This window comes from Ambystoma mexicanum, chromosome 6p (assembly GCF_040938575.1).
Source record: "Ambystoma mexicanum isolate Mex_15411 chromosome 6p, UKY_AmexF1_1, whole genome shotgun sequence".
In the NCBI taxonomy this organism is placed as follows: Eukaryota; Metazoa; Chordata; class Amphibia; order Caudata; family Ambystomatidae; genus Ambystoma; species Ambystoma mexicanum.
The window spans coordinates 1,019,775,029-1,019,788,359 of NC_090935.1; the positions used below are offsets into that span (position 1 = coordinate 1,019,775,029).

General features: G+C 49.1%; 1 protein-coding gene across 1 annotated transcript in view; it reads left to right on the forward strand.

The window, feature by feature from the left end:
• The first annotated feature begins 251 nt into the window (after window positions 1–251).
• The window catches only part of CHSY3 (chondroitin sulfate synthase 3), a 735,143-nt gene continuing 722,063 nt past the window's right edge, over window positions 252–13,331 (forward strand). The window contains exon 1 of the mRNA XM_069625627.1: window positions 252–1,394. Coding sequence (XP_069481728.1) covers window positions 725–1,394 — 670 coding nt within the window. The 5' untranslated portion in view covers window positions 252–724. The remainder of the gene's footprint in view (window positions 1,395–13,331) is intronic.

Below are 13,331 nucleotides of genomic sequence, written 5' to 3' on the forward strand. Positions count from 1 at the left end.
AGGCAGGAGTTAACGGGGGCGCCTCCCTCCCCGACCTGTCTGTGCCTGCTCTAGTCATCCTCCTCGGCCCCCACCTAGCCTCGCCCGCTCCTTCCCACGGGCTGGCACGTTCCTGCCCCTTGCCAGAGGTGTGCCCGACGGCCCCGCAGCAGAGCGCAAGGCAGATATCGCGGAGCCCCGGGCAGTGACAGGCGCAGCCGGGAGCTGTAGAGCCGCGCGGGGAGGGGGGGAGGAGGGGCAGGGGCGGCCCTTGAAGGAAAGTCTTTCCTTCCGGAGAGGCTGGCACTGGATAGCTGCAGCAGGAGCAGCGGCGGCGGATGGTAACCGCCTCTTGTCCGAGGAAGGAGTGACTGCACAGCGCTGAGAGACTGCCACACCGCGGGCAGTGCAGGAGGGATGCTAGCGGGGCTGGGGCTGCTGCCGGGAGGCAGGAGGAGCGACAGCCGTGCTGTGCCGGCCGAGGAGGCGAGAGGCAGGCGGCCGACTCTGGGAGAAGGGATGTCGGGCTGCAGGGACAGTCACCGCGGCGCCCCCCGAGCCACATGCCCCCAGCCCCCTCCCGCTGCCAGCACCTTCAACTTGTAGCTCAGAGTCTTAGCGGTGCCGGAGCAGCAACAGCACACTGGGCGCTAGAGGAGGATACACTGGCGGGATTTCATTGATTGCCTTTTTTTCTTGGGATCTTTTGAATCAGTTTGGGGGGTCTTTTGACACTAAGGGAACCATGGCTGTGAGGTCCAGGAGGCCGTGGATGAGTGTCGTGTTGGGACTCATCCTGGGCTTCACGGCCGCCTCCTGGCTCATCGCCCCAAAAGTGGCCGAGATGAGTGAGAGGAAGAGACGCACCAGCTCCTGTTCCTACTACGGCCGCCCGGATGAGCAGGGGGCGGGCAGGGCCCTGGAGCCCGCGGGGAGCTCCAGCAGCAAGACACCCCTGTGGCAAGGCAAGGGCGCGGAGCCTAGCGTGGCGCCGGGGTACGGGGGGCAGGAGCCCGACGCGGAGGAGGACGACGAGGGCAAGAAAAGCAGCAACAGCAGCAGCAGCAGGACGCAGAGCCCCCACCCGGGCAGCGGGGACTTTGGGGCCCCCCGCACCAAGCGCCTCAACTTCCTCTACGTGGGGGTCATGACGGCCCAGAAGTATCTGGACACGCGGGCCGTGGCCGCGCAGCGCACCTGGGCGCCCTACATCCCGGGCCGGGTGGAGTTCTTCTCCAGCCAGGGCTCCGGGGAAGTCGCGCTGCCCGAGCCGCTGCCCGTCATCTCGCTGCCCGGGGTGGACGACTCGTACCCGCCGCAGAAGAAGTCCTTCATGATGATCAAGTACATGCACGACCACTACCTGGACAAGTACGAGTGGTTCATGCGGGCGGACGACGACGTCTACATCAAAGGTGAGGAGGGAGCTGTCAGTCAAAGGGGGCGCGTGCCTGCCCTGGAGCTGCCACGCCAGAGGGTGGCCCTGTATCCCGCAGCGAGCGGGTGGCCCTGTATCCCGGCACACTGGCCTTTCTTATTCCCAAAGCGGCTCCTGCCTTAATACCTCCCATCTTTCACTCTTTTCCCTTTGCACTTTCTCTATCCTCCCAGCATTTCGCATTATCTTTGATTTTAGTAATGTTTCAGCATTCGCCGTGTGAGTTCCTTCCAGGGAACCCTCTCCTCGTGTTTTGCCACACAGGCCGACCCCTCTACCTCCTCACTTCAGTTTAGGCTAGCTCACTCTCCTATATCGCCCCCGTCTCCGTTTTTACCTCAGGGGCGCGCGAATCCCCTGACTCACCGAACTCTAAAGAGCCCAGTCCTCTGTATTCGCCGTGATCTTTTTATGAAATGATGCACACAGACAGCCTACACCGAATCCACCTCATCCCACGCAGCCTGCCACCACTTTACAGTAAGCCCATTAGGGGAGGCGGGAGCGCAGGAGCGCACAAAGAGCTGCACAGTTCTCCTCGCCGGTGCGTGTTTCCATTCCTCGCGGGCTCCGCCGGGGCTCTAGGGTACTTGGGCTGGGTTCACCTCTGCTGGGTGGGGCGTGAATTAGTGACGCCCCGGAGAGGCGCTGGTTATAGCGCGTCCCACGGTTGCTCGCAGGGCAGCCTGCTATGGCCACGTGTAAGAGGGAGGAGGAGGCCCTGCAAACGATGGGAGTCAGACTGCTCGCGGGGAGCGCGGCATGCCACCACAGTTGCATTCAATCTCTGCCAAGGATGTCTGAAAGTGCTGAGTGGACTGCCAGACACGCTCCTGCAGACATCGCCTCACAGGGCGCAGTCTTGCATTTGGGCACCATTGTTTATGTTTTGGCGTCTTAAGAACACTCGCAGTGTATCCACCATAGAGGGTCCATGCCCAAGGTCGGGGCCCGGGGACGCCCATTTCCCTCCGAGGAAGGAGGCGAAGTGTACGGACCCCCCCAGTGGAGGAGGGCGGTGGGGGCAGAAGGCTGGCCCGCTATCCAGGGCGGACAGCCCCTGAGCTATTGGTATTACTGTGCATTTTATAGGGCGCACGTGGTAGTATAGCGGTGGTGGGGTGGGGTTGAGTTGGGGTGATCCGCAGGGCACTGCCTTGTTTCATTTTTTAATGCAACAAGCATTGCTTGCTTCAGAAACCAGACCAACGGTCCCATTCACACCTGCCCCACCCATTAATAAATATTGATTCTCTAGACATTGGGAGAGTGGTCAGCCAGTGGGATTTTACAAGACCGGTACAGAAGTGTCTGTGAGCATTATACGGCTGAGTACATACGGGGCGATGGGTTCTTATAACGGATGCATATCAGATGTAAGGGTTTGCTTTAGTATTTGCACGACTCCACCAGAATCCCCATGGTCGGATCATTAAACGAGTGGTATGTTTCCGCTCCCAAGCGGGGATTCAACTTTGCCGCTGATGCTCCTGGATGGCACGGCAGTTGGCCGCAGCCCCCCCATCTCTTCAGTATGCAAGATCCAAGGTCGCCCTGTGCCTCGCCCCCACAAAATCAATACATTTGATTGTGCTAAGTCAGTGACGAGTGTGGGCTGGGAAATATATTTGAGAAAAAGTCCAGTGCCACGCTATTAGCAGCAACCTTGGTTTACGAGGGGCTTTATTTGATTGGCTAAGAGCACGGCTATGCTTGTGCGAGGACGGATGATGGACACTCTCTCATCCCTGTCCTTGGTGATGGGTGTGTGACCTCTCAGAACCATGGATTCTGAAGATGTTGGTGTCACCATTAGGGTGGGAGTCGTGATAATATTGAACATGTTTGCATTCTACAGTATCATACATGCCAACATGCCCCAATCCATTCAGGAGGGCATTGGCCAGTCATGTTTTTTGTCCTTTGCTCTATGGAACTGGGATTTTACGGGGATATCACAGATTACAAGTCCCTGGGTACAGAAAAACAAACAGGATTGGGCCAGTATCAAGGAAAGGCATACTGCATGTTGCTGTGTATTCCGTAGGTCACTGCGCTTGCTGTGACCATCATAGTGTATATGTTCCTATGGCCAATGTTGTCATGGGTGGCAGTGCTTTACGTGAGGGCAGAATCTAGGGGGGGCTTTAGTTAGAGAGTGTGGCCTAAGTATGAGTGGGTGTACTTAGGCTACACCCCCTAACTAGAGCCCGCTTCGCCTGTACTTGGGCACTAACCTCAAACTAGATCCCCCCTCACCTATGCAGAGTGGGGGTCTTATAATTGCTCCCAGTCAATGGGAGCCAAGAACGAGAGTTGGGGCACACTGGTATTATATCTTTGATGCGCCAGATCACCAGATCACAGGCTCCGAGCCCCGCTGGCAGGCTGCCTGTGGGTGGACGGACTAGTGATTTAGAAACAAAACGAGATGCCGGGCGCACCAAAGGTATGATACCGGTGCATCCCATCTATCCTTCTGATTCTTAACGAGAGTAGCCAAACTCCTGCAGGCAGCCCTTTCATTCAAGGAGCAGCATGGTTAAAAAGGTGCCTGCGGGGGTTACCAACACTTCGATGAATGGTCTGCCTTCTGTGTGTTGTCTCCTTTTATTCTAATCAGAAGTGCCAAAACCTGCAGGCAGTCCTTTAGCAATGGCTAAACGGGCTGCCTGAGGGACCGGCATATATGGGGCTGGTCTGGGGTGAAGCTCGGCAGGGTCGCAGCTTGGGAGATGTATAAAGATAAATAAAGCTGTGAAATTGAGTCAACTGATCACTACCACAGTGTGTCTCCTTACTCCCTCCTCCATTACATCTCAATGTTTTACAATTCTCTGCCGGAAGTTACTGCCCACAATGTTCCTGTGGTAAAGGCTTATGTGCCCTTCTGTAAGTGCATGCGAGCTATTCCTTCAACATTGCCTTCAGTCTGAAGATACTCCAGGTACAAATGGCACACTTTTGAGTAGCACACCAAGAAATGGAAACTGGGGCAGGGAGTTTAGCTCATGGTCAACACACTCGCCTTGGGATCAAGATGATGCTGTACAATGTGGGCTTGATCCCCGGTCTGGTGCATAGAATCAGGGAAAGCTGGCATTCATCATAATATAAATGACCAATAAAAACCGTGGGGAATAGAGAACAGTTTCTCTGCCTGAGCATCCTATTGTGTAAACCCCACATCAACCCAGTGATTTCCGAATCACAAGTAGACTTCAATGCCCTATCATTGTCCATCAGGAGATGGGGGAAACCCATTTCTGTCCCACTCTGACACAATAGTTCTCAGGAGGACTGGGCACGTTAGGGCCCGTTGGGCTCATATAAGGTACCTATATTAAAATGGAAAACGTCAAAGCCCATTTGAAAGAATCATTTCAATGGAAAAATATGTTTTCACAAAGAGCATTTTGCCCACTCCTTTGGAAATAGACTTGGCATACAAACCTTCTTCACATAGAGTACGGCAAAAAATGCCAACCATTTGGCTGAGTAGGCCTGAAAAGAGCAAGGTGGCCGAGCATATCCATCCAAATCAAGGATTTTAGACCATCAGGTGTTGAGAAAGCTAGACTGTCATTCGCATGTAAGCAGAAACAACTCACCTAATGGCTCAGAAGCTGCAACCAGCTGCTGCTAAAAAAAAACAAATGTATACCCAACAAATTGGGTAAAATCTTTGAAATGGAGTACCAGCCATTCACAGTAGCAGGAGCTAGCAAACTAATGAGACCTGTGCTGCGGTCTTAAACAAAGTCCTGGGACACTTTACGTTGCTCTGTTCCAGTAACCAGCCAGTCAGCGGGATACGAGTTCATAAACGTTTTAAACAAGCATTGGCAATGACAATAGCTTTGGCGTTTCTTGTTCTTTGCATTTATAAGCAGCAGGGTGCAAGGAGGAGAATGCACAGTTTTAAAGGAGGATGCAATAAGGGGTGCAGGTGTGCAATGGAATGAGAAGGGGATTAGAGCAATAGAGGAAGCCATTGATAGAGGGTGCTTAGGATGAGTAAGAGGAAATATGGCAATAAAGCGACAAAATCAAAAAGGCCCCAGCGACAGCAACTGTGGTCTCGTTCAGTTTAGTAATGTAATGACAGCAGTAGCAAGCAGGGGTGTTGCTAGGTCTCAAAAAGATCCGGGGCTACGCTAATGTCAGGACTCGGGCTAGCTAGCCTTTTGTTTGTAGCCACCCCCCCCCCGAGATTCTATCCAGGGCCACAACCGAAAGACCAGGGGCTATAGCCCACTCAGCCCCCCCTGGCAGCTCCTCTGGGAGCAAGCTACCTTAGCGTTGCACAGAAAATAAAAGAAGGCAACACTGTCGAGGTGAAAGATGCAGCAACATAAATGCGCAAGACTTTGTGAGGCTCCAATGTGTCACACTTTGTGGCCATTCCAGAGGTACAATACAAGACACCGCCAGCAGGATCCAACAAACTCAAACAGCCCTGGCACCGCATCAGGCAAAGCCATAGCAGAGACATAGATAGGTAGGACATCCAAGGTGCGAAGGGCAGCTTTCTGTGGGCATCTCAGGTAGACACACACCAATACATCAGTGAAGCCTATGCTGGCTGCGTTCGTTTCTTTCGGAGCAAAGGTTTTGTTCAAACACCTGCATGTCTAGCAGATTTTACTTTCAACAATTTCAATATGCAGTTACAGTGTATTAAAAATAGAAATAAAACAAACAAAAGAAAGAAAAAGAAAACAAGTTAAAAAAAAAAGAAATACCCAAGTTCCCTGTTCAAGGCGTCTGTTCGAGGATCATAGTGTGCCATGTGTCTTTATGGAAGATCTCATGAAGCATTTTTCCCAAGGCAAAGATTATTTTAGGGTTTTCGGTCTCGCACAATGTGAGCCACCATACATCGGCATCTTTTATGCGTTCTACCTTTACCAACTGGTTGTCCTTGCTGGTTATATCTGGTGGCACATTAGCACGAGATGTTTCAATGTCTCTTTTTCTTTATTACAAACTCGACAAAGTTTATTATTTGCATTGATCTCTTTTCTATGGAGTAGTATTTCTTTTGTTTTAAACAGATTTAATCGGAATCACATGAATGTCGCTCTGTACTGCGGACTCTGAAACTTGTTTAAGTTGTTTGGTATTTTATACAACGGTTTTACTTCTGTGTTAACGTAGGATTGCAATTTGATTTTCGTTCTAGCATCTTCTGTTCTGATCCAATCGTAGTTCCAGAATGTTTTCTTCGCCGCATCTGGGTTGTTAATAAGGAGTCCATTTGTGATGTTCGCATTAGATAGTAAAGCAGTGCAGCATTCGGACCAGGTTTAGATAACAGCGTGTTTGCTTGGCCTCGTCACTTTATTTTATAAGATGAGATATTGAGTAGGAGTATCGTTCAGGAGAGTTTTGCGAAACAGTGATAAGGCGTTCCATTCTACAGATGCTAGAAGGGAATGTAATCCAAGTTTGTGTCTAATAAGTTGGACAGATATACTTTGAGGTAGATGCAGGATTTTTTTTCTCCAAAAATGACCTTCGATGGTTGGCCATAATGCTGTTTCGGCACCGTAAGTAACTATTGGGAAAACATTCTGCTTATAAAAGCTAAGTATGGGTATTAAAGAAAATTTGCCAAATGTACGGTGTATTATTCGCCCTTGAGTTGTTAATGCCTGTGTCTTCGCTTTTAATGCCATGTGTTGGTAAATGTCATTCTTGCTTGAGTTAATTTCTACTCCCAAGTATTTTGCTGTTGGAGCTTGCAGCCAGGATTGTTTTTCTAGCTGCCATTGCATTTCCTCTTTTTTGTTCTTGCTTTTGTGAATTTGAAGGTAAGAATCACGGTTTTGTCAGTATTTATTTTGAGCCCATTTTGTTCTGTGTAGGTGTTTAGAAGGTGTAGTTTCCTTTGTAGACCAATTTCTTTTTGATCTAGCAAGATCAAATCATCTGTGTATAGTAGTCTTCCAAGTCTGTGCCCATTAATCTTTGGTGAGACTGTTGATTCTTCTCGAAGTGTGAGGGCCGTGTCAGATATGAATAGTTTAAACAATTCAGATGCCAAGGGCCACCCTTGTTTTATGCCTTCAGTTGTTTTTATTTCTTCGGTCAAAAGTCTGTCTTGGTTCAATCTTATTTTGATTGAGGTGTTTGTGTACAAGTTCATTATTGGTTCCAAGATGTTCATAGGACAGTTCCAGTGATGTAACTTTGTCCAAAGTAGTGTTCGGTCGACACTATCAAAGGCCTCTGCGAAATCCACTAGCGTGATGTATGTTTTTATACCTTTGTAAAGGGATCTGATCTTCAAGATGTTTAAGAGGAATACATTTAAGGCACACCCTACTTTTTTTGCAAATCCACATTGACGATCATCAGTGTGGCCTGAAGATCTGCTCCAATTTTTAAATCGATCTAATAGTCCAGAAGCATACATTTTCCCTTGCACATGTAAGAGCACAATGGGATGATAGTTTTTTGGATCATCCCTGGAGTCTTTTTTTAAAGATTGGGATGATCACCGAGGTTCTCCACGATGATGGGAGATTTTTTGTTGTTGTTATTGTGTTGAAAAGAGACAGGCAAAAATGTGACAACTCTTTATTTGCCTTTTTTAGGATTAAACGCCAGGAGTTTGTGAGGTAGATAATTTCATGATGAGGTATAACATTTCAGTTATTTTGAGGTCCCAGTTTTGTATTGAAGTTTCTACTTCATTCTGGTCTTTTCTTTGGGTATATAAAGGATGCATTATATAAAGCTGAATTAAACTTAACCTAGGTATTTCCTGATATCGAATTGTTAGTGAATGCATTATTCGTGGTAGTAGTTTCGTTTAATATCGACCACAGGTTCTTTGTGTTTTTATCTGCTAATATTTCCATCATTTTCTCTGCATCCTGTTGTAATAGGACGTTTTTATGTGATATCAGCCAGTTTTAAAATTTCTGTTTTAACTTTGTGATAATATGTTTGGAATTGAGATTTTCTTTCCGAGTTTTTCGAATTTCGTTTTTTTTTTTTTCCATAACATTTTATTGGAATTTTCAAAGGGCATTACAATGATCATAACAGCAGTCATAGAGCAGCATTCAATAATATGTTAGCGCGGCAGTATCTATCGGGAGAACCGGTGTGAGGGGGCCCAGAATGCTGGATATGGCATTGCTGTCCATGGTCCATCCTGTCCTCGGATGGGATACATAGGTTACGGCATGATGGGTCGCTATGGCGTGAGGCTGTGGTTCAGTAGAGCGGGCTACCTTGGAGCCATCTGGTTAATGTGGGCCTCCTGGTGAAGGCCGGGAATTTGGCGGCATAGTCCATGAACGGGTCCCATATGTTTAAGGTTCTATTTAGGGAGCCCGTTCGGATCGCCGTGACTTTTTCGGCCACCGCTATGTCCCAACGTTTCACCCACCAAAGGGCTACGGATGGGCCTTTATTTTTCCACACCCGGGCCATTGCTATTTTTGCTGCTAGAAGTAGATGCGTACATAGCCTGGGGATATGGCCTGAGATTGGAAATGCGCCACCACCTGTGTCACCCAGAAGAATGATTCCAGGATCCCATGGGATGGAGAGGCCCGAGATTTCCTTGATGTGTTGATTACCTCTCTGCAGTATGTTTCAGCTTTCGGGCATGACCATATCATGTGGAATAATGAACCGGGATTTGGGCATCCTCGCTAGCAGGTTCTGGGTATATTTGGATTTCCCTTGTTGATTTGTGCAGGATTTGCATAGTACCTATAGCAGAGTTTATAGCCCCCTTCTCTGTCTGTGATGCATTGTGAGCTTTTATGTAATCCGGGCCAAATTCTTCCCCATTCTTCGACTTCAATTCGAGTCGAGATCCTGCCTTTGCTTGTAGGGGTTGCTAAAGAAAGTTCCAGTGCTGTTAATTCTCTGGAGCATTTCTCCCTGGTTGCTCCATGGGACAGCCAATGGCGGATTTGGGTATAGTGGAATCTTTCCCGTTCCCTCACCCCGAATTTTGCTTTGCACCTTTCAAATGAGAGCGGGTGCACCTGCTTCTAGGAAATCGCTAGTCTTCTGTAGACCTCCCTCTATCCAGGGTTGAAAGCCGAGTGCCAGCAGGCCTGGGGAGAAGTCAGGGTTATTCCAGATGGGAGTTAGGGGGCCCAAGGGTCCGCGGATGCCCCATTTACGGGCTGCTTCTTTCCAGCAGCGAACTGTTATTGTTGCCAGTAGGGGTCCGCTGTTTGCCTGTGGTTTTATTGTTGGTAGGTGTGGGAGGGCTCAGGGTGTTACCGGGCACCAGGCTTCTTCGAGATGTGTCCATTTCTGTCTGTCTGCCTCTTGGACCCACGTGAAGGCGTGAGATAATTGCGCTGCTAGAGTGTACCTTGCTAGGTCTGGTACTCCCAGACCTCCCTGTGGTATCCCCCTCAACATTATTCTTCTGGCTATACAAGGTTTCCCCCCCCCATACTAATGTTTGGATTTGTTTTTGTAAGGCTGCCAGGGCCGAGCAATGGTACAGCCATCTGGGGATTAGGTTCATTTTGATGGCCATGATCCTACCAAACCAGGATATTTCCTGGGGCTTCCACCTTTTGAGATCATTTTGGAGATCTCTGATCAATTGAGGGAAGTAACTCGAATACAGGCGCGATGGGTCATTGGGGATGTGTCCCCCAAGATAATCGATTGGGCCTGTCGACCATGGGATTGGCATTATAGGGCTGAGAGTGTATTTTTCTTGTTTAGAGAGATTAACCGCCAAGACTGTGGATTTGGACAGGTTTACCGTGAACCCTGACAGGACCCCGAATTCTGAAATCTCCTCCCACAGGGCTCCCAAGGACGTTGCCAGGTTAGTCGCTGTTATTAAGACATCGTCCGCATATATCACTACTTTATATTCATGGCCCCCCACGTTTAGCCCACTTATGATAGTGTTTTGCCTGATTCTTGCGGAAAAAGGCTCCATAGACAGAGCAAAGATTAAGGGTGAGAGTGGGCATCCCTGCCTAGTGCCCCTGGTTATGTGGATTTTACTGGATCTGGTACCATTGACTCATAGGCTGTGTGGTGGGAGATTGATAGTTGGCCATTACCCATGTGATAAAGTTTGGGCCAAAACCCAAGTGCTCCAGGACTGCCCAAATGTACCCCCAGTCTACCAGATCAAAGGCTTTGTGTGCGTCTAGCGATATGGCGGCCATTCCTACCTTTAGTTTGTGAGCGCTTTCGATGATATTTATCGTCCTTCTGATGTTATCGTGGGTTCCCCTCCCAGGGATGAATCCTGTTTGGTCTTGATCAATTAGGGTTGGCAGGGTTGGTCCCAGCCTACTAGCCAGTACTTTGGCAAACATCTTCCCGTCGTTGTTTAGTAGTGAGATAGGTCGATAGGAGGCTGCTAATTCGGGGTCTTTTCCAGGTTTGTGTAACAGTACGGTGAGTGATTCTGCCATTGATCCGGTTATTGATTTTGAGTCAATGAAGGAGTTAAATAGGGCTGTCATCTGAGGAGCTAGGATTCTAGCAAACTTTTTATAGAAGTTTGCAGATAGGCTGTCGGGACCCGGAGCGGCGGGTTTGAGAGACTTGATCGCATCCATGATTTCTTCGGTAGAAATGGGCATTTCTAGGGATTCAAGCTGAGATGTATCTCGTGGGGGTATTGTACTCAAATATTCTGGCAAGTTGTCAAGTGTCATTGGGTTCCCGGACATGATTGATTTATGGTGGTTCATCAGTTCTTCGATTTTATTTTCTGCCTCCGAGTAGCGCATTTTTCCATCTTCCCCTCTTAGTTTCAGAATATTGTTTCGACTCCGGAGATTTTTCAATTTTTGCGCCAGCACTTTATTCGCCAGTTTCCCTTTGCTGTGATAGAATTGCTTTGTGAATGCTAAGGCTTTCGCTGTGCAATCGGCACAATGCATTTCTAGCGCTGTTTTGGCTTTCCTCAGGGCTCTCTCCGTTTTCCTGGAGCTGTGTGATTTTAGTTCGTCCTCTAAGTGCTTTACTTTTCCCTCCAGCTTAGCTGCCATGATGTTTGAGACTCTTCTATGTTCCGCTCCAGCACTAATCAGTGTGCCTCTGACAACTGTTTTCATAGCATCCCAGATGATGTTGATGGGAGAGTTCTCTGTTGTATTTTCTTCAAAATAGTTGGAGAGCGTTTCTTCAGTTTCCGATCGAATGCATTAGTCTAATAGCAGTGCATTGTTTCCAGTACCTTTGAACAGGATGTTTTCTGCCTGAGATGGCTAGTTTAGCGGATACTGGGGCGTGATCCGATATCATGCAGGTATGGATTTCTGCATTGTTAAGGCAGGGGAACAGGACTCCGGAAATTAGTATGAGATCTATTCTTGAGAAGCCTTTGTGCACACAGGAGTAGTGAGTGTAGTCTCTTGCAGTGCCATTAAACAGCCTCCATGCATCAACAGATTCGGCTTCTCTGAGCAATTTGGCTATTGATAGCGCTTGAGCAAAGTCTGTGTTCGTGGGGGATAAAGTTTTATCCATTTAGGGATTTGGCATGCAGTTGAAATCTCCACTAATGATCAGATGGCCTTCGCAAAAGGCTAGAATGGTCGGAATTAAGTTAGTGATGAAGTTGGCTTGGGACGTGTTGGGGCCATAAATTGAGACGATGGTGATAGGGAGTTCTTCAAATAGACCCTTTAGAAGGAGGAAGCAACCTTCCGGATCTCTTTTTATGGTGATTTTCGACAGTGGGACTCTGTCACTTAGTAGAATTGCCACTCCTCTTTTCTTCTTTCCGGAGGAGGCGAAGTATGCTCTGTTTTTACACCTACTGAATCTCACCCGGCTTTCGTCTTACTGCAGTAGGTGAGTTTCTTGGAGAAGAACGATGTCTCCTGATAATTGTCCCAATCTGTGTTCTACTGACTTGCGCTTTCTTGGCGAGTTCAGGCCTTGGGCGTTCCATGAGAGTATTACTATCTCACTTGCATCAGCCATTGCTATTTACTGTCACGTTAGATATGCCTCGATCCATGACCTCACCACAGGGCTGAGAGACTGCTAGAGGAGATCGGTTGCTGCATTGTTCTGGTGAAAGCTTAGTTGCTGTTATGTCATGCTGCTGTGTTGAATGTGAAGCCGGAACCCGTGGGGTACGGCGCGCCCATCCCTGGGCTGGTCGCCCTGTTAACCTATGTCACCCCCCCACCTTGAACTGGTAGTAGAACCATTGTCCTGTTGCCACTGGGGAACTCGTGGCACCAAAGTGCGAAGCGTTGGCCAACTGGGGCGCTGAGCTGAAGAATGTTGGAGCTCAAACATTGCTCCCGCACTGATAGCGAGCTTGTAAGCGAGTGTTTCTGAGGGCTTCATTAATGCATGAAACTCGAGTCATTGTAAGCTGTGAGATGCTTCTCCTCTATAGACAGGATACCTGCAAAGGGTGTTAGTCCGAGCCTAGAGTGCCATGACTCCACTGAGATATTGCTGGTTGATCACCCCGGATTGTTGTTTTTCTTAGGGGGACCCCGAGGCCTGCGCCTTCTGCCGGCTTTTGACCATTCACCTGTGGAAGGTTTTCCCCCAGGGGGGCGGATTGATTCTTCTGATTCCGACTCCCCATCCGACCTTCTGAGGCCCACCTGCCACCTTGAAACTTAAGGAGAACCACATACGGTTCCGGAAGCTCCTCAAGACCTTCCTCTTCGCCTCTGCCTTTCCCTCTCCTCTCCCTTGCTGATCTGCTTTCTCTCTCAGCAATGCTGCACCTGGCCACCGTCTGCCCTTCGTGCCCAGGTTCCTGCTCACCCTGTCGCCCTCCTGCACTGCCCCCTGGCCACCCCTTGCACTGGCGCCTGTATCTGTACCCATACAGCCCCCCCACTCTTCGTCTGCGCTGATCAGTTACTCCCTATCTGACTAACCTTGCACTTGGCCCGCACAGGCTTGCACTACCACTGTT